Source organism: Neopsephotus bourkii, unplaced genomic scaffold (genome assembly GCF_033783945.1).
Source record: "Neopsephotus bourkii isolate Nb327-2 ecotype Australia unplaced genomic scaffold, CSIRO-AGI_Nbou_v1 NB_1132, whole genome shotgun sequence".
Taxonomy (NCBI): domain Eukaryota; kingdom Metazoa; phylum Chordata; class Aves; order Psittaciformes; family Psittacidae; genus Neopsephotus; species Neopsephotus bourkii.
Window position 1 is genome coordinate 3,818,354 of NW_026901618.1, and position 26,566 is coordinate 3,844,919.

The following is a 26,566-nucleotide window of genomic DNA, read 5'->3' on the forward strand; positions in this document are numbered from 1 at the left end:
TACTTTTTGCAGATCACAGTGGCTGAGCAAGTGTTCAGGCTCCCCAAGAGCAGCAGTTCCGGGTCTGTGCTATGAGCACTTGCCGCAAAGTGCTGTACTGCTGCAAAGGTCTCCCAGAGAAAGATGGAGAGAACATGATTTCTGTGTGTTTTGTGGTGTTATTCCCAAACTTTCTGTGGTTCTTTTTCACCAGTGTATTTTTTTTTTTTTTTTTTTTTTTTTTTTAGGACAAAAATGACTTCCAGTCGTGTGAGGATGTTTCAGAAGTAAGCACTGATGCCTTTTAATTATTAGCAACCCATGGTGTAAAGCCTAATAAAAATAATATGGTGGTAGAATCCTGAAGGTGGTGGTCCAAGAAAACTTTGCACAGAAAGGATATATAAATATACATGCATGTTTTTTCTGTAAAACTGAAACACCTTTCTTAGTTTAGAAGCCCATTTTGTATTTCAGCAATGGTAAGACACCATCACTGACTAATGTGTTCAGAAATCTCCTGGGCCTGTCTGGTAATGTTCTAGATTTTGGAAGATATTGCTGGAATATATTGCAAAATCAGCAATTTCAAACAGGGGCTATTTTTACAAGCAAAGTGGGGCAGCAGTGCCTTCTCTGTAGCGCAGCCATGGGCTTGAAGTTTCTAGTTTGCCCATGTTTTCCTCTGTTTCCATATTTTCATTATTGAGCTGCATATGATGAAATTGTAAATAGGTATCATTTAAGAGGTCATGGCTTGATAAAAACTGACAGAAATAATTTCAAGCCCTCCCCTTATACCTTACCCTAAAACCTGTTTTAATGTGTGTAACTTGTAAAAAATATAAGCAAATTGTCCCCAGTCTTCCCTACCCTAATTTTCCATACATGAATTTAATAGAGGAATTAATTACACTCGTGGGGCAGTAATGCAAGGAAGAAGTTACTGCAATAAATATCTCATTGCTCAGTAGGTCCTCTTAGGTCGTGATAGGCTGTGATATATTTTCCTGGACGTATACTCACCCTGTGGGATGATGGCAATCATATATTGAAAACACATTTGCATTCACTAATAATGAATCACCTGAATTTATCCCAATAAAAAAATAAATCATCCCAGTTTCTCTTTTCAGTATTTAGATACCTTTTGCACATTTTTATTTTTGATGCATAAGCATTTTTATAATTGCATTACATCTGGGTGCTGTGATGAAAAGGTTATTAGAGATGTGACACAGACTTTTGTGTTAAAATAATTCCCCAGCTGTGAAAGTGAAGCTCTATGTTGGCCATGTGTGAATGTAACAAAAGAATTTAATTGCTGCTGTAGGATACTGTGTCATCCTAGGGGAACATGAAAAGGTACAGGTATCCCAATTTGTCCTGCAGAATTTTACTGATATATGTCAACGACAGTCTGGTTTGCTAGACATTTATCTCTGTATCCCTAATACTGATGAACAGATTGAAGTAGTTGACGTGAAAGAACATTATAGTAGTGTAAGTAGTATAAGTAATAGAGGAGCCAACCAGGAGCGGTGCCATGCTTGATCTCGTGCTCACCACAGCAGGGAAGGGCTGGTTGGAAATGTGACACTCCAGGGCAGCCTTGGTTACAGCAATCATGAGATGGTAGAGTTCAAGATCCTCAGGACAGTGAGTAGAGCGTGCAGCAAGCTCACTGCCCTGGACTTCAAGAGAGCAGACTTTGGCCTCTTCAGGAGCCTGCTTAGTAAGGTTCCATGGGATGGAGCCCTAGAGGACAGGGGGGCTCAAGACTCTTGGTTGGTCTTCAAGGACCACCTGCTACAAGCTCAGGAGTGTTGTGTCAGACTAGAAGGAAGTGCAGCAGGAGGGCCAGGAGACCTCCTTGGATGGGTAGGGAGCTGCTGAGGAAACTTTGAGGGGAAAAAAGAGGCTTATAAAAGGTGGAAGCAAGGACAGGTGGCCTGGGAAGAATACAAGGATGTTGTCCGGGAAGCTAGGGACCAGGTTAGGAAAGCTAAGGCCCAGTTAGAATTAAACTTGGCTAGGGATGTGAAAGTTAACAGGAAGGGCTTCTATAGGTACATTGTGAAAAAAAGACAAAACTAGCAACAACGTGGGCCCTCTCTGGAAGCTCTCGGGAGAACTGGCTACAATGGATTTGGAGAAGGCTGAGGTTCTGAATGACTTCTTTGCCTCCGTTTTCACTGGCAAAGGGTCTGACTGCACCACCCAAGTCATGGAAAGCAGACGCAGGGGCTGTGAGAATGAACACCTTAGGCCCGCTGTAAGAGAGGATCTGGTTTGAGACCATCTTAACCTAAACGTACACAAATCCGTGGGACCTGATGAAATCCATCTGTGGGTCCTGAAGGAGCTGGTAAATGAAGTTGGTAAGCCACTGTCCATCATATTTGAGAAATCATGGCAGTTGGGTGAAGTTCCTGACGACTGGAAAAAGGGAAATATAATCCCCATTTTCAAGAAGGGGAAAATGGATGACCTGGGGAATTACAGACCAGTCAGTCTCACATCTGTGCCTGGCAAAATCTTGGAGCAGGTTCTCCTGGAAGGCATGATAAGGCACATGAAAATCAACAAGGTGCTTGGTGACAGCCAACATGGCTTCACCAAGGGGAAATCCTGCCTGACCAATTAGGTGGCCCTCTGTGATGGGGCTACAGAACTGATGGACAGGGGTAGAGCAGTTGATGTCATCTACCTGGACTTGTGCAAAGCATTTGACACTGTCCCACACAACATCCTTGTCTCTAAATTGAAGAGACATTAATTTGGTGGATGGACCACTTGGATAAAGAACTGGCTGCATGGCCACACGCAAAGAGTTGTGGTCAATGGCTCAATGTCCAGCTGGAGACCTGTAACGAGTGGTGTCCCTCAGGGGTCAGTGTTGGGACCTGTCTTGTTCAACACCTTTGTCGCTGACACGGACAGTGGGATTGAGTGTGCCCTCAGCAAGTTTGCCGATGACACCAAGCTGTGTGGTTCAGTTAATACACTGGAGGGAAGGAATGCCATCCAGAGGGACCTCGACATGCTTGTGAGGTGGGCTGATGCCAACCTCATGAAGTTTAACCATGCCAAGTGCAAGGTCCTACACCTGGGTCGGAGCAATCCCAGGCACAGCTACAGGCTGGGCAGAGAAGAGATTGAGAGCAGCCCTGCGGAGAAGGACTTGGGGGTGCTGGTCGATGAGAAAATGAACATGAGCTGGCTTCAGTGTGCACTTGCAGCCCAGAAAGCCAACTGTATCCTGGTCTGCATCAAAAGGAGCATGACCAGCAGGTCGAAGGAGGTGATCCTGCCACTGTGTTCTGCTCTTATGAGACCTCACTTGGGGTATTTTGTGTAGTTCTGGTGTCCTCAACATAAAAAGGATGTGGAACTTTTGGAATAAGTCCAGAGGTGGGCCACGAGGATGATCAGGGAACTGGAGCACATCCCGTATGAAGATGGGCTGAGAAAGTTGGGGCTGTTGAGCCTGGAGAAGAGAAGGCTGCGTGGAGACCTCATAGCAGCCTTCCAGTATCTGAAGGGGGCCTATAAGGATGCTGGGGAGGGACTCTTCATTAGGGACTGTAGTGATAGGACAAAGGGTTAAAACTTAAATAGGGGAAGTTTTGACTGGATATAAGGAGGAAGTGCCTCACTGTGAGGCTGGTTAGGTACTGGAACGAGTTTCCCAAGAAAGTGGTAAATGCTCCCTCCCTGGCAGTGTTCAAGACCAGGTTGGACAGAGCCTTGAGTGCCATAGTTTAGTGTGAGGTGTCCCTTCCCATGGCAGCGGGGTTGGAACTAGATGACCTTAAGGTCCTTTCCAACCATAAGTATTCTATGATTCTAATATCAGCCTCTCATACAATAACAAAGAGATTGGCTGTCAAGGCATGAGAGAATAGCCTTGCAATATGTTTATACTTCTCAACTAAAAGTGCGCTGTCTACCACCCCAAAAAATAAAAAAACAGGCTGAAAGCTACCAGAAATTATGTTCTTGTTGCCATGAATGCAGAACTAAATGCATCCTCTTTGTGAAAGAGAATGCAATCTAAAGGTGCAAAACCAAGATAAATGACAGTAACTTTCCCCTGCTCTTACAAAAACATCTGCTAACCTTTCCAAACACAACAGACTCTTACCTTGATGTGTTTGCATTGCTAGGAAGATGATCTGCTCTCCATTAAATTCAACATTAAGCGGCCCAGTGTGTGTAATGAAGCAAGAAAATAATAATGATACAAAATCCTTTCAGTTGTAAATGCTGCCAAATCTACCTGAGTATTTATAATGAGCAGATAAACTGGAAAAAAAAATACTTTTGTGGAAGTATGAATGATAACATTCAAATCAAGCCCTAATTCATCAAGCTTTTTTTATCAAAGGTGTTTGCAAAAGTGCATTTACAAGGAAACAAAATGCTCATTTTTTTGTTTGATCTGGAAATCTCTTTTAATTGAACTAAAATTGAACTAAAATGAACTAGAAAGAGTTCTTTTGCTTTTCTAGGTTCTTCTGCTTTAAATGTCTTTTGTTTAAAAAACATCCACATAACTATTCCGTATAACAAAAGTATTAAAAAAACAAAAGGGAGATTGACTTCTAACTTTTAGCTGGTTTTATATGTGGTAAACATTGCTGTTTCCTAGTGCCTGAGAGGCTTTGAGAATTCAAATCATGAACTCTGGCAATCTTGAGAAGTTATCTTGCAAACTACAGGAAAATAATAACTACTGAAATTGTTTATATGGAAAAAAAGTGCAAACCCAAAATTTTGACATTCCTCTTGAAGGGAAAAGAAATTCTGAGTTTTAGTAATCCCTTGCTTGTGACCTTTTAATTTCCTTTTTTCCACCATGACTACATTTATTGCCAGTTTATTTTATTCAGTGTCTGAAGGCTGCGTTTGATATGCATAACAAAGACTGTAGGGGATGAACTATCTGTCTCAAAATTACCATTCTCTATTCTGCAATGTTTTTTTTGGGGGGAATGTTTTTTTTTTAAGCAGAATTCCCAGAGAGCTTGTTCATGTGACTTGCCTTTTAATTCTTTTTCTGATTCATTTTATAGATGTATTTTCATCAACATATTGCTGAAATACTTAGCCACAGAAGAATAAAAAAGTGATTTGTGTTTCTTAAGAGAGAACTTGTCAATAAAATAGAGACAAACACTGAAAGTTAATTCAGAAAATTACCTACTCGAATACAGTGGTTGCTAGTGGTTGTGTTGGAGTGTTAAGAGCAGAGCTCAGCTGTCTGCAAAAATGAGTTGCTCCGTATGCCCAAAAATCTGGTCATGCTCTTGCTTTCTGCTGAGATATAAAGATTTGGCTGGATGTTTAGTTACTAAGAAAATGAAAGATCTTTTAAGGTGGTACATGCCACTTAGAGGATATCTGGATGACTGGTTGTAGGCTGATTTCACATTAGGGAGTTGATCCAGAGAGGCTGAAAGAGGTGATTTTTACCTATGAAGTCAAAAGTAATATTCTTCTTTCAGAAATATTGTGACCACAGGACTAGGGAAGTGATGGTCCCCCTGTACTCAACACTGGTCATGCAAGTCTTGTGAGGAGTGGCTGAGGGAACTGGGGTTGTTTAGCCTGGAGAAAGGGAAACTCCTTACTGCTCCCTACAGCTACTTGAAAGGAAGATGTAGCAAGGTGGGTGTTAGTCTTTTTTCCCAAAGGAAAAACTGATAGGATAAGAAGAAATAGCCTCAAGTTGCACCAGCATAGGTTTAGACTGGCTTTCAGGAAACATTTAGGGTTGTCAAGCATTGGAATGGGCTGTCCAAGGAAGTGGCGGAGTCACCATTCCTGGAGGTATTTAAAAGATATGTAGATGTGGCTGGGTCATGGTTTAGTGGTAGACTTGGCAATGGTGGGTTAATATTTGGACTTGATGATCTTAAAGGTCTTTTCCAATGTAAATGATTCTGTGATTTTAATTGCAATACCTACAACAATTCTGTAGTTTTGTACAGGTTGTCATCTTTTTCCTTTGCACATCCTTTTTCCTTTGGACCCTACTATATGGTCTTACTTGTACATAGCTCAGAGTTAACTTGAAAAATCTGTTTTTTTTTCCTTTAATATCTGTGCTTACTTCCTGCCTTCTCAGAAATAATGCTTAACCCAAGATTTTGTTTAGTAGAGGCATTCTGAATTGCAAACAACGACTTCTGTGCCTTCCTTTTGGGCCAAGCCAACTCTGCTGTTGACTGGAATTTTGAGGCTGAGTGGAATTCCCAAATACGGAAAGCAAGAATATGGAAAAAAATAATACACTTCAGGGTGCGTAGCAACACCAAATTTTCTTGGTAGGCAGTGTTCATAACTTTGCTAGCTGTGCCTTTTGCCATTTTAACTACTGTCTTCTATACACCATTTGTACCACAAGATACCCCTGTTGGAGAGGAGGGTGAAGCAACGCAAGCAGCTTGCTTTACCTGTGTGGGAAAAGCATCCCTAAGGACCTGGGTACCAGATACATAGCTGGATACATGTCTTTATTTGGCCCTATTTTAGGCAGAAATCTTTGTCTTCACAAGGACCGTCTCTGAAAGCAGACTGAATAAAAAGCAAATGAGCGAGTTTTCATAGCTTGGCTTTGGCTGTAAGTCACCACAGTAGTGCTTCTCAGATTTTAGAAGCTGATGTTTGCAAATTAATTGCTTAGCCTTTAAATAGTTCCAAACCACCCAAAGTGCTCCATTATGTTAGTACAGGCTTGAGAAATAGATATGTATTACTAGCTAATTGAATAACATATGGTGTTGATTAGTGCTTAGCTCTTTATAGAACTCAATTAAAAAAATGACTGCAGTATATTTTGAGACTATGAGATGTCTGTTGGTTGCTTCTGGCATGAGGGAACTGCTGAACCAAGAAATGATGAACTTCTTCTGTTTAGTTCATCTATAAGTTCCTTTAGGAACTCGTGGTGCATGTGACTGTGATGGGAGATAGGCTAGAGTCTGTTCATTTGCAGCAGTAGTGAAATGCAGCCTTTCCTGAAAGATTTAAGTGCTCTCCTGACAAAACAAAACAAAAGCCCAGGCTTTTTTGTTTTCTCTGCTATTGCTTAAGGTATGCAAATATACAGTGACCCTGTTTCAAATGGATAAAGATCTACTCTTATAGGCTTCAGTTTGTAGAGATGCATTTCTTGGGAGGAATCCCAGGACACAGACATTAAGTTGAAAAGGCCTTCAACCTGAAATAACCTCAGTCTCCTCCCCCCTCATCCTTCTCCCTCCTTTCCCTTCCCCCAGCAATAAACATGTGGGAAAACCTGTCTTTATTTCTTTCACTTGATGCAATTTTTGCTCAAGAGATTATTTTCCTCTCAAACTTCACAAAAATTACTGGAGATGATGCTAATTACGATTTTCTTATTATTCACATAGATGATTGAAGTGGTGTAATAGCTCACAGCAGAGATCAGACTGGGAGGAGCTGGAAGAATACAGAAAAACAATAAACAGGAAAACAAGGTGTTTCTCTGTCTGACTTATCTTTTTTTTTTTTTTTTTTTCCCCTTCCTCATAAGCTACCTTTTCTACTGTATCTTTTGTGGATTTTTTGAAGAGAAAATTTCGTAAATAGTGGCTTCAAGCGTGACGTGTGCTTTTTGTGACGGCAACAAGAAATACTGACTTCTGTCTGCAGTTTTGTCACTGACAATTTAGCTCCTGGGTGTATGATCTGACAAACTCTTCCTTTACTGTTTAGAAGCAAGTGATGGTTATTCTTACAGTCCTAAAATTCTTAGTAGAAAAGCCTACAGACAGTGTAAAATTATCTAATGCATATATTTTCCAGGTTTTTGTCAACAGCTTTCATTGTATTGTATGCCATTTTGTATTTATTTTTTATCTGAAGGACAGCAAAATCTGAAAATCTCAGAACAAAGGAGGTCCTGAAAAATCAGTTATTTAAAAAATAAACCCTTTCCAGTCCCAGTAGGTTCCCATTCCCTCATACCTCTTCTGGCTGAAATGACGTTCATTCATCCATCCAGAGAAAACAGATGAGGCCTGCAGTGTATCCTGAAGGTTACTCAGGTCATTTGGGGGGGAGCTGCACTTCAGAGATGCAGTGCTTTTCACTGAGTGCCCTTTCACCGTTTCCACATTGTTGTCCTTCTCATTATGTGCTTGCAACTGCCACAGCAGCAATGTGTAAAGTAGAGCATTCATGACCTAAATTAGTCTGGGCTCAAAACCAGGAGCAGGTGCAACCCTCCTCAGAACCGTAAGGCTGCAGTGTCACCACCACGTCACCCAGTGATAATGGGGGTGGAAGAGGCAAAAGCTATTTTATTTTTGTGTTCATGATCCTTCCCCTGGGCTGTCCTGCCCCCTCCATCCATGTATGAAATAGATGGCAATATGTTCATTTTTAAGCTTCTCCCAGGTACAGGTGTCGAGAGCCTACTTTTTTTTTAATTCAGTGGGGTCAATATTGTGGTTATAAAAGCAAGTTAGTTGTTACTGGTTTCTTGTTAAAGGTGCCACAAGTACCCACTGCAGCAGGGATTTTTACAAAGCAGAAAAGGTAAATAGGGAGTCCTTAGTGTACAGACGCCAGTTTTGGGAAGGCTGCTGTCATATGGGGGCTCACAGTATGGAAGATATTCTTTAAAGGCTAATACAAAGGTCACCCTACTGCCATGGTTGTCACCAACCAGTCACATTCTATCACTTGACAGATACAGCAACATATTTATGAAGTTTGAAGAGATGTAAAGTTTCTAGTTATTGCCAGAAGGGTGTTTGTGTAGCGTGCCTGTAACATTCCCCCGAGATGTGAGAACTGACGAGGTGATAATTAAAGAGAAGATCATGATAAGTCATCGATCTTTTTTTTTTTTTTTCTCCTTTTTTTTTTTTCCTTAAACGTTGTGCTAGCAACAGTTTCTTTGAAAGCAGCTGGTATCTGTTGGTATCTGAAAATTGTGTTTCATTATTGCCTGCAAAAGTTCAGTCCTTTTAACATTTTCAGAGGCTATTATGGCAGGCAGAGTGAGATTCAGCCCATCTAACTTGAGATCTACAGCAGACATCTGCAAAGGAAGAGGAATATATGTGTCTAGGAAAAAAAAAACCCCACCTATGTTTATAATTTTAATCTATTTCACAGGGAGATGACTCTTTCCATAGGCCCTATAAGTGAGATTTACAGTGACTGCAGAGTTTAGGGGTGACTGAGATGAAAGCATCTATACCTCTGATTCCCACTTAAATGTCTTTCACAGTTTTGGAATGAAATATTAGTAATCCCTGAATATTGTAATTATGGGACTTTTCTCCTTTAATGCCTTGTCTGTATTTTTCTATCCTTCAGCTATTACAGGAATGTATTTGTTGTAGCAACCTGTTGGGCAGCACACAGGGAGATATTCCCTAAGATGTACTGTATCATTCGTCAATGGAAGGTGGTCTGCATTGAATACAACTGGCTTGCCTACATAATGGTCTCTTACTATTGGATTCATAAGTCTCTGTTGGTCTCTTAAATGTACCCAACATACTTGAATATTACATGAGCTGGGTCAAAGTCACAGTGACTGGGGCAGTTCTGTGCTTACAAGACAACCTGGAAACAGAACAGTTGTAATACAAATGAGCAAAGCTTCCTTTCAATATCCTTGAATAGAAAGCATGATATTGTCTTGCACTTCAGAAGGTAAGGATTGTTTCATGAGAAGGATGTAATTTCTAATCCCTTACATTCAAGCACATTTCAGAAGAGAAATCCCCAGCAGCCTCTATGTTAGCTATGCCAGCAAGCACCATAATTCGTAGTTGTGCTGCTTTTCCACAGGGGACAGTTTGCTACCTCACAAAGCTATAATGTCATGCAAAGTTCATTTTATTGGTAAGCATCATTGAGCCAAAATTGAGTTCACAATTCCAGAGAAAATAAATGTAAGCATTTATCCACAGTGGTGTTTCAATTGGCTTGAAATTTTGCAGTCTTCATCAGGGTTCCTAAAGGTTGAGAAGTTAGCTTTTTTTGCGGGGGGGAGTTGAGTGGGGGGAGAGAGGGTGGTGGAAGGGGAGGAGAGAAGAGAGGGAAAAGTTACCTGCAAAACTGATGGCTAAGATATGTAACCGTTATAGTCAAGATTAATTCTGTAATGTGGCAGCAGGGAAAGAGGGTTTTCATGTAATGCCTATTGATCAGACTGGTAAGATATAGATAGCAATTAAAAATTGCATTTTAAATTAAGTTTATAATGTTTTCTTCTAACCATTTTCCATGGAATTTTCCAATAGAATAAACTAAGCATTCTTTTCCTTACTCACCAATCAAAATTGCTGCATGAACATTTCAGTCGAAAAAATAAAGTATGCAGTAATGCAGGCACAAACTGAAAGTCTGCTGCTTTGCGAGAGTTAATCTGCAGCTGCATTAATTTAAACAGTGGTGGGTCTTTACAAGATTTCACAAACTTGATGTTTTTCTTCTTTTAAAATGCTAGTTGGAGTTGCAAATCATATTTAAAAAATATACCAGCAAGTTATACTCAGTAGGCTGTCTTCCCCTTTATCCTTTGCTGTCTTTATTTCCTTGTCCTTTAAGGAATATCAGATAGGAAGTACTCAATGTATTAAACTGCTGCTGTTTTTTCAAATTTTTTTGTCTTCATTTTTTGGATTTTTTTTTACCCAATCTGCATACTGAGTACTACTATGTAATGCTGTTTTACAGCACCAGATCAAGTAGTTCGTACAGGTCTGTACTATTTCACCTTAGTCCTTCAGTAATACCATTATATACTCAGAAATGCCTTTGTATCTGTAAAGGAAATGGTAGCAGACTGTAATGTAATATGTCTTCCTGAAACTTTTGTTTTCCTAATTGATACCTGGTCTGCAGTTATCATAAAATCATAGGGTAGTTTGGGTTGGAAATGATCTTAAGATCATTAAGTTCCACACCCCTGCTGTGGATGGGGATGCCTCACACTAGATCATGTCACCCAAGGCTCTGTCCAACCTGGCCTTGAACACCACCAGGGAGGGAGCATTTACCACTTCTTTGAGCAACCCATTCCAGTGCCTCACCACCCTTACAGTAAAGAACTTCTTCCTGAACTTTCCCTGTTTAAGTTTGAGCCCATTATCCCTTGTCCTATCACTGCAGTCCCTAATGAAGAGTCCCTCCCAGGCATACTTATAGGCCCACTTCAGATACTGGAAGGCTGCTATGAGGTCTCCACGCAGCCTTCTTCAGGCTGAACAGCCCCAACTTTCTCAGCCAGTCTTCATATGGGAGGTGTTCCAGTCCCCTGATCATCCTCATGGCCCTCCTCTGGACTTGTTCCAACAGTTCCATGTCTGTTTTATGTTGAGGACACCAGAACTGCACACAATACTCCAAGTGAGGTCTCATGAGAGCAGAGTAGAGGAGCAGGATCATGTCCTTCGACCTGCTGGTCACGCTCCTTTTGATGCAGCCCAGGATACAGTTGGCTTTCTGGGCTGCGAGTGCACACTGAAGCTGGCTCATGTTCATTTTCTCATCCACCAGCACCCCCAAGTCCTTCTCCACAGGGCTGCTCTGAATCTCTTCTTTGCCCAGCCTGTAGCTGTGCCTGGGATTGCTCCGACCCAGGTGTAGGACCTTGCACTTGGCATGGTTAAACTTCATGAGGTTGGCATCAGCCCACCTCACAAGCGTGTCAAGGCCCCTCTGGATGGCATTCCTTCCCTCCAGCCTATCTACTGAACCACACAGCTTGGTGTCATTGGCAAAGCTGCTGAAGGCGCACTCAATCCCACTGTCCATGTCACTGACAAAGATGTTGAATGGGATCTGTCCCAGCACTGGTTCCTGAGGGATACCACTTGTTACTGGTCTCCAGCCGGACTCCAAGCCATTGACCATGACTCTTTGTGTGCGGCCATGCAGCCAGTTCTTTATCCACCAAGTGGTCCATTTATCAAATTGATGTCTCTCCAATTTAGAGACAAGGATGTTGTCTGGGACAGTGTTGAACGCTTTGCACAAATCCAGGTAGATCACATCAGCTGCCTTTCTCCATCCATCAGTTCTGTAGCCCCATCATAGAAAGGCCATCAAATTGATCAGGTGTTATTTGCCCTTAATGAAGAATTATCCCCTTTCTCAAGATTTGGAGACATGTCAGAAGGCAAAAATGTGTTGCAGCTCTAATGCCATCATGGCTTACTAATGAAAGAGAAATCAAATCATAGATGCTCACTTTTTTTGTTTTCAAGGTGGAATTTCCCTTATTACTTTTTTGTGTCTCTGTTGACTGTGCATTTTATAATTGCTTTTTTTCTGGAACAAGATGCAAGACAGAAGTGTTCTATATTCCAAAAATAAGAATCTCATATATTATTAGTCTGTGTTGACTTGCATACTGGAGGGATGCAGTAACATGCTAGTATACTCTATTAGGCTGCCAGCTTATTTGTTTAAATGTTTCAAAAGGAATTAGATATGTGTACACATAGTGTATAAGATTTGTTTAATCTGCTAGATTACATTTGCTTACAAATTTTTACACCTTGGTTAGCAGACACCTTGTATTACAGTAATCTTGTGCCTATATGGCTAGCACTGTATGTCTAGAGGTATGTTTTACTTGTAATTTTAAATTTATACTGCTCTCTAGTGGAGAATAGTTTCAATGCAGAAGTATGTATGTATTAATGTACAGATGTCTATAAACTGGGATTTCTGAAAAGTTACTGTCATCCAGAGCAATTCAGTAAAACTAGTGCTGCTATCATGTTAGAATGTAATCCTTGTAATGCTTTAAAGACTAACATCTAAACTTAAAAATATTTCAGACACATATCTCCAGCAAACTCTGCTGCGTCCTCAGGAGAAACCTCCTCCTTCCATTAGGAGAAATATGCTACATATATACTTTAGAAAACCCTCAAGTTTTCCCCTAAGCTTCCAGTCCCATAGTGTTTTATGGAAGAGTTGTAATTTGTCTATAAAAGTTCCTATCATCTGTTGGTATAATAGGTTTGATTTTATTAAATAAATGCTTTTATGCTGCTTTTTTTTTTTCTTCTTTTTTCCCTCTCTAATTTTGCTTTGGAATGAATTCTTTAGCCTGCTTTCTCATCTCTTGCTGTGGGCAGTTAAAATCCTAGGTAAGAATTGACTACATGCAAAAAAATGGAATAGTAATACCGACTGAACTGGTTGAGTAAGGTTTTAATGTACAGCAAGTGTGGAGCTTTTACAGAACTGGGCCTCTGCTTGCTTTAAAGAAATAAGATTTGTTAGCATAAAAGAACACAATGATAGATAGCAGGAAAATCTGAAAACTGAGATTGGGACAGTTTTGAATATTGGTAGGTGTTAGATTTGCATCTTTAGATAAATTGATCTTTATGATTTGATTGGAAAGCAGTAAATGTGTTTAACTCCTTGGGAGGACTGACAAAATGTTCTGCTGATGAAATTCACAATATTTGAAGCTCTCTCAAGTGATTTGCAGTATTTTGGTGTAATCAGACCTAAATCTGAAGGCCTGTTTAGATTTATTTTTAGATACTGAACCTTGTCTGGATCTGGGATCAAATGAGTCTGTAGCCCATTTTCTTGTGTTGCTGCAATCATCATTTTTGTCTCTAGGTTGACTGATTTGTCAGGTAGAGATCAAATAGTATCATCATATTTAAGTCTGCAGCAATTTTGTCACTCAATGTACCGATTAGATTCTTTGGCTAGACCTTCGTTTATTCACTAAGTCTAGGAGAACAAGCAATTTAAAGTTTCATATGCTATATAAAGGTCTCATCAAGATGCTAAGTTGGTATAAGATTTTGCACTCTGTGAATAGCAAATTAGGCTTGCAATGCACAGAGTACTTCACCTGTTCCATTTCTGCTCACCTTTAATCACAGAAACTCATGTTTACATTGGCTTCACTTGAAGTTTTGCAGATGAGATTATCTTCTCATTTCTTGTAGTTGTTACTGTTTGTTATTAGCTGAATATAAACTAACTACCCATGAATTATAATCCTGGGAGGTTAAGATAAGAAACTAATAGAACATGTTTATTGTTTGTCTTTGAACTATTTTGAATGAGACAAGTTACGAGATGGTTAGATGGGCTTGAAAGCATTCATGGGAATTAGAGAGGGAGTGACTAGGGGTTGCTAAATACCTAATTAATAAACTCGGGAGTGGGGACTATGCATTTATGTTTTGCAGAATAAAATGTAAGGGGGTTATTTTTTCTTCTAGTAATTACAGCACACCAAAGTATGTAAATACGTGAAACCCTGACTAACTCTCTTGCTCCTCACTCCCCCTCCTCCCATTTTTTTTTATTTTTCTTTTTTTGTTTCCCCTCAAAGCATGGGTTTTCCATGGGCTGCAGCTTCCTCTATGGCATGTCTGCCTGCTCTGGTGTAGGGTTTTCCTTGGGGTGCAGGTTGGCTATATGCTTATTGAAGTATTCCGTGTGCTGCAGGGAGACAACCTGTGTCATCATAGCCTTCACTGTGAGCTGGAGAGCAATCTCTGCTCCAGTGCCTGGAGAACGTCCCTCCCCTTCTTTTCTGCTGTCTACAAGGCTGTTTCTCTCTCATGTTTTTGCTTGCAGATGTAGAAATCTTATGTATATTGTTTTGCGTTGCTCATCGCTTATCCCTCTTATGTCTTTTCCCCATAGAAAATATGAAGAAGCCCTGGAGCCCTGATTTACCAGCTGATAACCAATCGTACAATTCAGATTTCACGTCTGTCCCAGACAGAGACGGTGAGAAAGAGTTAGCACCTGATGGCACTGAAGAAAAGAAGGAGAGAGAAAAGAAACACACAAATTTCACTTTGTGTAACGTTTGTAACATTCAGCTGAACTCTGCTGCTCAGGCACAAATCCACTACAATGGCAAGTCCCATCAGAAGAGATTAAAACAGCTCAGCAATGGCAATCTCAAAGGTGATAATGGTAAGCATTAAAATATGTGTACCTTTTTGCCATTTTTTGTTGAGAGAATTGCAGCAATGTGCAGTAGAGTCTATGTATGTGAGTCTAAACGTTTCTTAAATTCAGACAACAAATTTTTTGAACTTAAGACAAAGGCTTCTGGTGACCTCAGGGTGCTTGGTGTCATCCCTAGCGTGAGCATCTGGCAAATAGCTAAAGGTATACTGTCTGTGTTGTTAGAAGTATTTTCGTTTTATGTTTTGCTTACGTGATGATGTTGATTCAGATTCTTTCTCATTTCATTTGCATTTTGATGGTTTTCAGCATAATCAGTGATATTCCATATTTCACGGTCGACTAGAAAGGTTATACTTGCTGGGGGTATGGTTGCTTTTGATGAATGTAAGGTGGTTGCAAAATAAATTGAAACAAATATATTAAACAGAACAAATATATTCCCAAACTCATTTAGCTTTAGTCTGATAATTCAGGTTGAACCCATAGCAAGCATATGTCTGTTCAAAGATCATAACTGAAATCAAACAGAGATGGAACAAAGGTTATTTTGGTTTTAACTGATTTTCTTGGCAGCTTTGGGAAAAGCATTTTATAGTAGGTTGCATGTTTTCCTGTCATCAGAGTGAGTTGTATGCCTCAAAGAAAAATGTTTGTGTCTGCATATACAAAAGTAGATAATAGAGGCAAATGATGGTCCCTGACAGGAAAAAACATTACTGGGTTATAACTTCCTCAATGTCATATGAGGTATAGTCAACTTTGCTACTCTATGGGTAGTTGTACTGTATTGCACTCTGCTTCTACGTACCGTGCCACATAAATAATGGTTTTAATATGATGTACTTAGGACTTTCAGTCTTTCTTCAGACCTCACACTTTGCTTAATATTTTGTGCCATGAGTTGCTTCTTGTCTTCAGAGGGATATGCAGAACATGAGTCCTTAGATAGGTATTTTAATAATCTGTGAGGAATAATGTAGGTATGTTACTGAAGTGTGTTGGATGTGAGTGCTTTCTGTGTAAGAGGTGTATTGCTCATTTCCTTAAAATAAAACAATGAAACAAAACCTCACTGAGCAGCATAAATTATTTTGTGCTTACATGGCAGGACTGTAACATGTGCCACTGTTCATAGCTCAGGCTTATGAGGAATACCACTGCTATTAGTAGGAGCTGTGAAAATGCATAGAGATTGATTTCCTAATTTATTAAAGGTGCAATATGGTTATCCACAAATGAGTTTGTTCTAACCAAATAAACAAAAAGTCTAATGTTAGTGTTATCTTCATTTAAGGTAAAATTTTATCATTATTTTTAGCACAATAATTTTGCTAATGGTAGAGTGTGTTTTTCTCCAGTTCATTTTTCTGCTTTTATCAATGGTAATGAAAGAATTAGTAATTAATCAGTGCTGATATTAGTGTCAGAGGGCTTCAGTCATGCTTCAACATTTCTATTCTGGCAGGGTTTTTTTTTTCCTTCTTAAAAGTATCCCTGCATCATGTGTACCTGCATCCATTTGTAGACTTTGTTTCAAGGTGCAGTTATTTTTTGGGGTTGCCTGAAACTTGAGGCTTTTCGAATCTGACAGATCTTTGAGTATAATCAAAAGTAGCACTTAACTGAGAGAGCTACGTAGGGAAGAGCATAAGGGAATGATATTCCCATGTTACTAGACTTTGATATTTCAGTTTTTTTAAACTGAACATTATCTGAAATAGACACTGATGTTAAATGTTTCTCGCTAGAAGTCAGAACTGTATTGCAGCTGAATGTCTGAGTAACCACCCCTCTCTGCACTTTGAACAGAGACCTTCTTAGAGATCCCTTTTGTAAGTCAAGTAGAAATTGGAACTTGACAGACCTTCCACAGTAAGTTTTCTCAAAACTGGTATTCATGAAATATGGGCAGCGTTTTTTGGACAAATGAACTTTCTGTTGATGAGACCCCAGGAAGCCCAGGCGACACACGACCATGATTAAAAAAAATTATGACTTGACCCTTTCAATTTATCGTGTGCACACAAATGGTGTTTTTTGAATGTCACTGAAGTAACTGTTAAACATGTATGATACAGTTTATTCAATATACCATCATTGGTTGTACATATGTCATTTATGAGAATGGTATTTCTTGTTTAGAGGTATGATCATCACAGAAGACAGCTGTTATGCTCAATGTCCAGGTTAATGGTCTAATACTTCTTGAGATTAAATTTTGCTGTAAATTAAAATTAAGTAAAGGCTCTGCTTTATCAGGTTATCTTCCAAGGCTTCATCATCAGTAGTTTTTCATTATATCTCATGTTGAATGAGTGAAGTGTTTGCACTATGCTCAAGAAAATCCCATTTCCAAATGCAGCAATTCATGGACTGTACTATGGGTTGTATATGCTTTTGAAAAATTGTGTGCTTGCTTGGAACTAACATGTGGAAAGGTTGGGAAAAACACTGGAATTGCGACTTACTGTTTTGCTTTATCTCTGAATTATTCCCATAAAGCAGGACAGGTTTGTGTGTTTCGTATCGCAAGGGCTAATAGAAATGCAGGACTGATTTGTATGGAGCAACAGCCCATGTTTAGTTCCAAAATAATTTGCAATGGAACAAAGGTGGGGTTCAGTTGTATTAGTATTTGACTGTGTAATTAATGCTGTCATCATCTTTGAACTGTGTGAAATAGTATTTACCTGCTAGAAGTAAATAACAGAGCATGCTACTATACTTGAATATCTCTGTGGAATTTCATGAGGTAAGTTACTTAAGCACAAAACCTATTAACATCTGCAAATTTGCAAATAAATAATGTTGCTTTTTACCCCACAATGCACATTTCTTTGCTCCTGTATTGGTATCTGTGCTGAATTTACACAATTCACCAGATTTGCTGTAGAAGGTTTTGCTAGTTGTTTATTTTTTAGCTTGGTAGCTGTATGATACCCACTTGGTTTCTTCCTGGGTGTAGAGCAGCCTCAGAGCAGCACACTTGGCAGACACAAAAATGATGTGAACCCATTGTTTCATGTGTCATTACTTGGTACAGTGATTTGTGATGACTTGACATGACATAGTGAGACATCAGCACTTCTATTACTGAACTGTGTGTGCTTGGGAATAACACAGTTTTCTCTGTTCCTTCTTCCTAATAGTAGCCTCTTATGTCACTTAAAAGGAATTCTTACACTTTTGTCATTACACTCTATAATGTAATCTTCTTAATGGTGATTTTTTGCTTTTCTGCTCTAATACATGCAGTAGCAAGGTGAGAAGGAAGTCAGTCAAGAACTTGAGTAAGTTTGAGGATTAAAAGAGGGCAAAATGAATTTTGTATCTGGTCTGCTGACATTGTACCACTTCTCACAAAACCAGGCTGGAAGCTGTGGGAAGAGGTGGTCTCTTGAGGGAAATGGTTTATTCTGACCAGTAGAAGCAAGACTTGTATTTCTACTGACAGAATGAAAAAATAACTCTGGATGTGAATGTGTGGCAGTACCAGAGAGAAAGCTGATATTTCTAAGACTTTTATGTAAACGAGAATTTCCCCTGTGCTTTCTATTCTGTAAATTGCTGAATCATTGTGAGTGAATGAGGCATGGTTAGGGCAAAACCTAAAGCTGCTTACCTCTGCAATACTTCCTACAATACAGTAGATAACAGGTGGAAAAACAATGGAGATGAGAAATGGCACAAAATTAATAGAAGTCCTTTCACTTTAAAAATTGGTTTCTGAAACATTATGCTTTTAAAACATAGGAGCCAGAGAGGCATTTGGCAGTAGTTTCTTTACCTAGCTCATTGAATTCATAGCCCAAAAGCTGTGCAGTTTAGCAAGTTTCATTTTCTTTTTTTTAAACTAAACCTGCCTACAACTTTCTTTTCAGTGAAATTTCATCTTAAAAAAATCTCATTGTGCTGTGAGCAAGGACAGTGAATGCATGAAAGAAAGGAAAAAAAAAATCAGAATTAAAAAATTCTTTTTATTTACTCCTTGCTAACTTCAAAAAGCAAAACTTAATTCAGCAGGAGATATTATTTAAGAATGAAGAATAATTTGCTACAATTATACTGACATGTACCCTAAAATACGAACAAAATTTGTTTCACACTATTATTTTTTTTAACTGCATTTGGTGGTTGAATGTAGTTTCCTACAACTCTTGAGATAAGAATTTCGTAGTATCAATGCTGTAATTTTTTTTTTTTGCACACTGATCATTGCAGGTATTTAATCTTTTACAATTTTTTTTTTTGTGTTTGTAAATCCTGACTTTTTACTGTCCTGTAGGTAGGAAATCCAGAATACTCACCTAAACCACTTGCAGAGCCTTCTCCTTGCACTTTTTTGTTGCTGGTTATTTTCTAGGTGTGTTGCTACACTTTACACTTCTGCTGTCAAGTTTTTTGGTCATGAAAACTGGCATCTTTGGGGCAGGTAGAATCTTACTTTAAGGTGGTAAATTACAGAGCTACAGCTTTCAGGGAAATGGTGTGACCTGCTTTTTTCATTGCATTAGTCCTCCTTTCAGGACAGAGGATTGGATAAGGCATTGAGTGATGGAGGAATCATCAGACAAAGTGTGTTTTCCTTCAGAAGAAGGGATTCTGTGTTTGTTTCCTGGGAAACAGGCATTGTCACATCAACTTGAGATGTCTCTGGAAATCATGTCTCTTGCAAAGTTTTTTATTTTATTTTATTTTATTTTATTTTTTTTTAATTTTTAATTTTCTGATGCCGAGCCTCATGGCCAGTGAACAGTAACTCCAATATGTGTTATCCTCTTGTTGTAAGCCCCTATTTGTGGGTTATAGATACCAGTATTTTGTAAAGAATCAGAGCAGGTTCCTTCAGGGCATTCTGTAATACTTCCCAAATATCCAAGCTGGAGATCCCTGGACAAGTAGGACTGGCTGAGGGCAGTGTGTTGTCACTTCCACTGCTCTCAGATGTAAATCTTATCATTCCAAAGCACTTGTTTGTTTTGATCATGTTCCTATTCCATTTAGTGAACACAGTTTCTGCTTTTAAGAGCACTTTTACAAGCAAGATATTCTTTTAAAGCACTACTTGTGTTTGCAGAATCTTTTTTTTTTATTATATTTGGAAATTTAATACCCACAATCTGACATTAAAGCTAATCACTAAGTTTTATCACGTGGTAAAATGGGTATCATTGAATGAATTAAGTTCAAGAAAGAGCCAGCTCACACCAACCACATGCATGATGTTCATTATTTCCCTTAATAAGTGCACTAGGATCCACTTGGCTTTGTGAAGACACAAAAAATGATGGGTGGTAATTGTAGACAAACTCTTTACACGTGTGCAAATATCCATTGCAGACTTACTATAGTTAGCTGACTGCTATCTATTGCAAATAAATAGAAAGCGATGTTACTAAATTTTAATACAGACCAATCATAGGTAAACCCTAGCATTGTATCAAGTTGTGAGGAGGCTGGGGAGAATGTTTGATGAGTACACCTGGAGTAACTTCTGTAATGCCATGAAGTCACAAAGGTCATTTATATTTTAGCAATCCTCAAAACATTATTATATATAAATCCATTATTTTGGATTTGGGGAGGAGAAATTCATCATATTTAAACAATTTTTCATGTAGTGTATCTGGTCTACCAAATAGCATGACAGTGAAAAATAATAATAATATAGGAACCTAGAAAAATGTGGTTAATTATGATTAGTTCTTCAGAAGCTGGGGGATAAGTGGAAATTTATGGCTAAATATGCTTAAGGTGGTATTGAAGTTCCTTATTGTTCATCAAGGGCACTTAAGAATATGCTTATGTCCTTTGTTGAAGTATGGTTTTTGTCTCAGCTGGCAAATTCCTTTCCTTTCCATCATTTTAGCTGACATCTGAATAAAACCTGCTGTGGCAGTTAATTATGAAACCATTTCAATTATGTGAAGAGTCGTAACCATCAAGAACATCTGCCTAGGATCTAAACAAACCTCTTAACTGTAGGTTGAAAAAGTTAAAGAGAATTTTTTTTTTTTCTATTTTTCTTCCTGAATGAAAGACTGCACAGGTTCACTTTTTATATCCCCAGCTGTTTATCTTTTGGATACTATCCCAAAGCAGGATGTTTAGAAAGTTGTCTTCATCAAAAGGACATGAATGTTTGTTCATGAGAGATTTCACAACTGTGTTATACAGCTGGAAGAAATAACTGGGTCCTTGCTTTGCTGCCTTCTAGCAAAAGTTTGTAATTGCTATGCTAAGACAATAGGGGCTGGGGTACTTAAAGGTTCCTTCAACATCACACAAAGGTTGCTGTTATATGCAGGTTAAAGGGTGAAAATCTTCACCCACTGTATGCCTGCTTGCTATGTACATTTTATCTTCTTTCATGCTTCCAGTTCTTATTCTATGCATTCCAAATGTTATTCGCTCATAGTTCACTTGTACTTTTTAGACATTTAAGTCTGCATGTCTTCAGGCCTTTATGTTTCTTCTAGATGTACAACACTTTTTCTTCTGTGTTGAAAAATGAATGCCCTTTTAGTCCTCAAATCTGTGCTTAAGATACACTTGCAAAAACCAGGAAATAATGTCATCTTGTTCTCTTTGCACTTCTGCCTAATACCAACATAGTTTCTTCTTAGGGCTTCAGGCTAGATCTATTTGTGTCAATTGGTTTGTCCCTCCATTTTAAAGTTAATACTGTTTTAGGTGTGTTGTCTTAATGTTTTCTGCTGTAGCATGAATATCGATAATCAATACTAAATGAGCTGTGTAAGGTTCAGTTACTCTGGGAGCAATCTGTGTCCGTCTGTGGTGCTTCTGAACTATGCTGAGATGTTGGTCTGCCATTCTTTGCTTCTCCCTGAGTGTGGCACCAGTCTCGTTTCTAAGAGCTGGCATTTGATCTCTTCTTACATGTACAGCTAATAAACTGTTGAAACCTTTTTTGCAGGATCTCCATTGAGTTCTGATTGTATCACGAGGTCCAATATAGATTATGATGACCATGGCTTTCTTCCAGACCTTCTCAGTAACTTGTCATCTTTTAGTATGATGGGATTTCTTTTTTCTTCTGCCTTGGCATCTGGTAGGCTACAAATCATCTACGAGTCATGACAACAGACTAAGTTTATCAACAATTCCCGGTATTAATTTCCTGAGAGCTAGCTTTTCCAATATTCAGTTATTTTCCTTTTTCCTCACTGAGGCTGCAGAAGGAAAATTTTGTATCTCTCGTATGACATGATTTTGTTTAATTTTTAGGATATTACATAATGTAAGGAGAATTTTTTTAAAGTATATCTGAGTAGAAGAAAAATAAAGTACTAGGGACACACATTTGGGTAATGATTTTTCTTATTTATAACTTTTTACTCCTTTGTTTGAAAATATACTGTTTTCCTTGTAGTCACCTCACTGAAAGCTTTAGTTAATTTTTTATCCTCTGACATATTTCACCATAGGAAGAACTATCTCAAGATTAGTGTTTTAAGACCATCTCCAATGAAATTAATTATAAACTCCTGTTGATTTTAAGAGAGGGAGGCACATTCCACACTCCTTTGAGGAATTAATTGATGAATTAATGTTATCACACGTTTATGCCAGTTCAGTTTACATCATCGAGGAAGCACCAATTCTAATCTGCAGTTCACACTATTACTATGGGAGTGAGTTAATTTGTATAATGTCTTTCCTTTGTTTCTCACATTAATGCTTATATGTTATCCTGGCATGAGTCCCCATGCAGACAGGATTGTAGATATGTAGACATCATCAAGAATTCCTCTCAGTTTTCCATATATATGAAATTAGAGAGCTGGAAAGATACACTAATTGTAAGCAAAGCAACTCCCTTTACTAAACTAATTCTATGTCCTGTAATCAAAATTAATTTCTTAAAACTCTTCTCTAGACACTTTATGTCAGGGTAATATGTCTTTGAATTAAACCTTCCTAGTGGGGATAGTATAAAAATTATTATATGGGGTATAACATGAATGTGTGACTTTTTCACTATAAAAGTAATACTGAGGCTTTAGGATCGTAATGACTTTTGGACTAGAACCAAAACCATGACATAATTTCCCTCTGTGCTGGATCCCATGATGTTGTAGAAGAAATGAGAAAGTTAACGAAAAATAATTTTCTGATCATTTTAAGAGCTTTAAGCAATTTCATTTGCAGTTAAGTACAGTGAAAGGAAAACTGGAAATGTCAAAATGACTGACTTGGGTATCTCTGAGTGCAGTTGGTTAGCAATTTTGTGAAAGATTATTCAGAAATGAAGTAGTAGTATTTTTCTTCTGTTGAATCTTTTCTATTTATAATTATTCTTGGGGACTCTTAAATCACCTTTCCACTTTTTTTGCCAAGAGAACCCCATCCTTACCTATGAGTCAAATTCTCATTCCATCACAGTAGAACTAGCAATACTGTTAAGAAGTGCATAAAAATTCCTCTTTCCACTTCCATTCCTGTCCTCAAATTTGGTAGAGTTTTGATTCTCTGCAGCTTATATTGTGAATAGATGTTTTCCCACTGGGGAAAGACAGAGCTTGTCTTTTTCTTGGTCCTCTGTTTTAACTATTTTGATAATATGTCCTAGGTGGTGTGGTTTTTTTTTTTAGTTGTTGTTGTTGCTTTGTGTGTGTGTGTTTTGCTTTTGTTTTGTTTTGTTTTGTTTTTTTCTGTGTTTTTATTTGATAATCAAATGGGAGAATAAACAGTCATTCCATGGTCATAGTTCTGGCTGCGCTTATCTCCATTTTTCTCACTTTTGACTCATTACTAGTCATAAAGCTTTGGTATCATAAAACCACTGATGTATAGTAAAACATGGATGGGTATGCATAGCTGCTTAATCTCAGTAAAATTCCGATTTCAATGCTGCCTTTTTCTCTTTTTGCTTTTGCAAAAATAGTACCTTTAATGTTTTTTTGTTTTCTTCCCTGGAAGAGGTAGCAAAACTCTACTGATAAAATGACAGCATTCTTCTTACCAAAGGCAGTTAAGTACTGTGGAGAAATGCAGTTGAGTTCAAATTGAAATACCACCAGAGGGATGTCCTCAATTAAATACTAATATGTGATACTCTGAAGTATTATTTTTATGTGGTGTAATAAAAATTAGATTTCTTTAAAAGAAGCAGCTAACTTTTTTTGGCGTATTCTCTGACCTCACACCCATAGGACATTATAGTCAAGCCTGTGGGAGTTTTTCTTGTGGAATCGCATACTGGGAAATTTTTCAGTGGTAAGCATAATATTACATTTTCAGTGGATCTATATGGGAAGAATACAAAATAAGGATGTCTGCAAAGAGGTAAATGCCACTCATGTCTTTAGAAAAGGCAAGAACTAGAAGCCAGCCAGTCAATTATCAGTGGCTGAGAAGTATATGGAGCAAGTCTTTATAAAAGCTATTTGAGGGTACATGAAGTAGAGGAAAGTGATTTGGAATATCCAGCACAGATTTACATGCAGACTTTATAGGACCAACTTCATTACTTTCTATGGTGAAGTGTGAATATTTTTGGACTGAAAGTTTTCATCATGGTCCATCATGGTCTCCCGTAGGATTGTTATAGCCAAATTGGTGAGATAGGGGTTGGATGAGTGGAGTACAAAGTAGATTAGAAAATCACCAACTATCAGTTTCAAACTGTCAACGATCAATATTTCACACTCATATAGACAGATGATTGGTTATGGCACTCCCGAAGAACTGATGTGAGGCCAATGCTGTTTAACATCTTCCTGAGTGACCTTGGTGATAAGATGCATTGAAGGCTTACCAACTCTGCAGATAACACTAAATATGGTAAAATCAGTGGTATGATAGTATACAAAGCTTGAAAAAAAAAAAAAATCATAGGAAGCTCAATAAGCTGAAGAGTGCCCCAGCAGTAACCTCATGAAGTTCAACAGATGCAAAGTCATGAGATCCTGTATCTGGAACAAGTCCTGCAACTACAGGCTGGGCACTGACTGGGTGAAGAGTAGCTTTCTGAAAAAGGACCTGGGTGTCCTTGTGGGCAACGAGTTGAACATGATACATGAGCTTTTGTGGAGAGGAAAGCTTGACTGCACACTGGGCTGCATTTGCAAAAGTGTGAATAGCAGTATGAGGGAAGTGATTACCATGTGCTCTGCGCTTTTGTGATCATATGTGGAGTACTGGGCACAGTTTTGGGCCCGAAGTGCAAGAGAGACGTCAACAAAAGGGAGTGAATCTAAGAGAGCATCGCTGAGGCAGTCAGATAGCTGAGCACATGTCTCATGAAGATAAGCTGACAATCTGGTTTTATTTACTGTGAAGAAAGAAGGGCTAATGGGGGATCCTGTTGCAGTCTTCAAATTTTTGAAGGGATTTTAAAGAGAAGATATGGATGTGAGCAGTGAAAGAGCAAGAAGGTATAGTCACAAGTTGCAGCAAGGGAAATTCTGGTTAGGTACAAAAGAGCATTTAGAACCTCACTGTAAAAATGGGTAAGCACTGGAATAAGGTACCCGGAATGGCTGTGGAAATTATTCTCTGGAGATTTTAAGAACTCAGCCTTGGAAGTCAGTTCTGCTTTGAGTAGGAGGTTGGGTAAAATGAATTCCAGAGATCCCTTTCCACCTGAATTATTCTAAGGTTCTGTAGGAAACACACTGGGAAAAAATCTGTTTTAAAGTTTCAGGGGTCTACTTTCTTAATTCTTATCTGGCAGGAGCAAGTTATATACAGCCAAAGGCTTGGATTTTTCTTCATAGCTGTGTGTTTAAAAATAAAAGACAAAGCTCTACTCTGAATGTCAACTTGCTGATGTTATGTGGCAGAAACAAAACAAAGTAAAATCTATATTCTTAGGAAGTCTTTGAGATGTAAAACAAACTCTTGAAGCCTTTTTTAGTATTTTTATTTTTCCATCAAATTGCCTGCAGCAGTCGGAACTGCTGTTGATGCATGTTGCAGTCTATCTAGTTAAAGGTTACAAAATTCTTGTCCTCTAAAAGGGGAAATCTAGGAACAAAGCTACTAGTATACGTAGACCTTGTTTTTCAGACCTTTCTTCTGTTGCTAGTGGTGAGAGAAGGAAGAGGCTAAAGAATGCAGTGAGTAACAACAGATACTGTGTTGTTCGATGATGTATTAAGACAGATTTGATCTTCGTGGCAGACCAATAGACGTTCAGACTTATTTCTCTTAAAAATGCATTAGCTTTTCGTGTAAACCATTGAAGATGTCAACAGTAGACCCTGCCAAAAAAAATTTGTAATGATCAAACAGCTTATTAAAAAAAAAATTCCAGCAATTAATATTGAATTTGTGTTTTCTGGGTTTTGTTTGTGTGGTATTTTGTTCTCACAGATCCCATCTCATCATGAAATTGTTATGATTAATTAAAAAGTAATTTTTTTTTTATGTGGGGGGAAACATGTACATGTTTCTTGAGAATTGTCATTGTAATCTAGTATCAAAACTACTACGCATCAGTAATGGCATATTCCCAATGGCTTAAAATCTTCAAATGTTTAAGGAAAAAACATTGTTGTAATAATTCATTATATTTTATTTGATTTCAACACTGAGTCTTTTGATGTCAGTGACCCTTGTCACAAACAGATGAAATATGCTTGAGAAAGCCAAA

The 26,566-nt window shown here is 38.4% G+C and overlaps 1 protein-coding gene across 2 annotated transcripts in view; it reads left to right on the top strand.

Moving 5' to 3' along the window:
- The window catches only part of ZNF385D (zinc finger protein 385D), a 422,518-nt gene that overhangs the window by 74,879 nt on the left and 321,073 nt on the right, over nucleotides 1–26,566 (top strand). For both annotated transcript variants that reach the window (XM_061362716.1, XM_061362717.1), the window contains exon 2: nucleotides 14,671–14,949. In XM_061362716.1, the coding sequence (XP_061218700.1) occupies nucleotides 14,671–14,949 (279 nt within the window). The remainder of the gene's footprint in view (nucleotides 1–14,670; nucleotides 14,950–26,566) is intronic.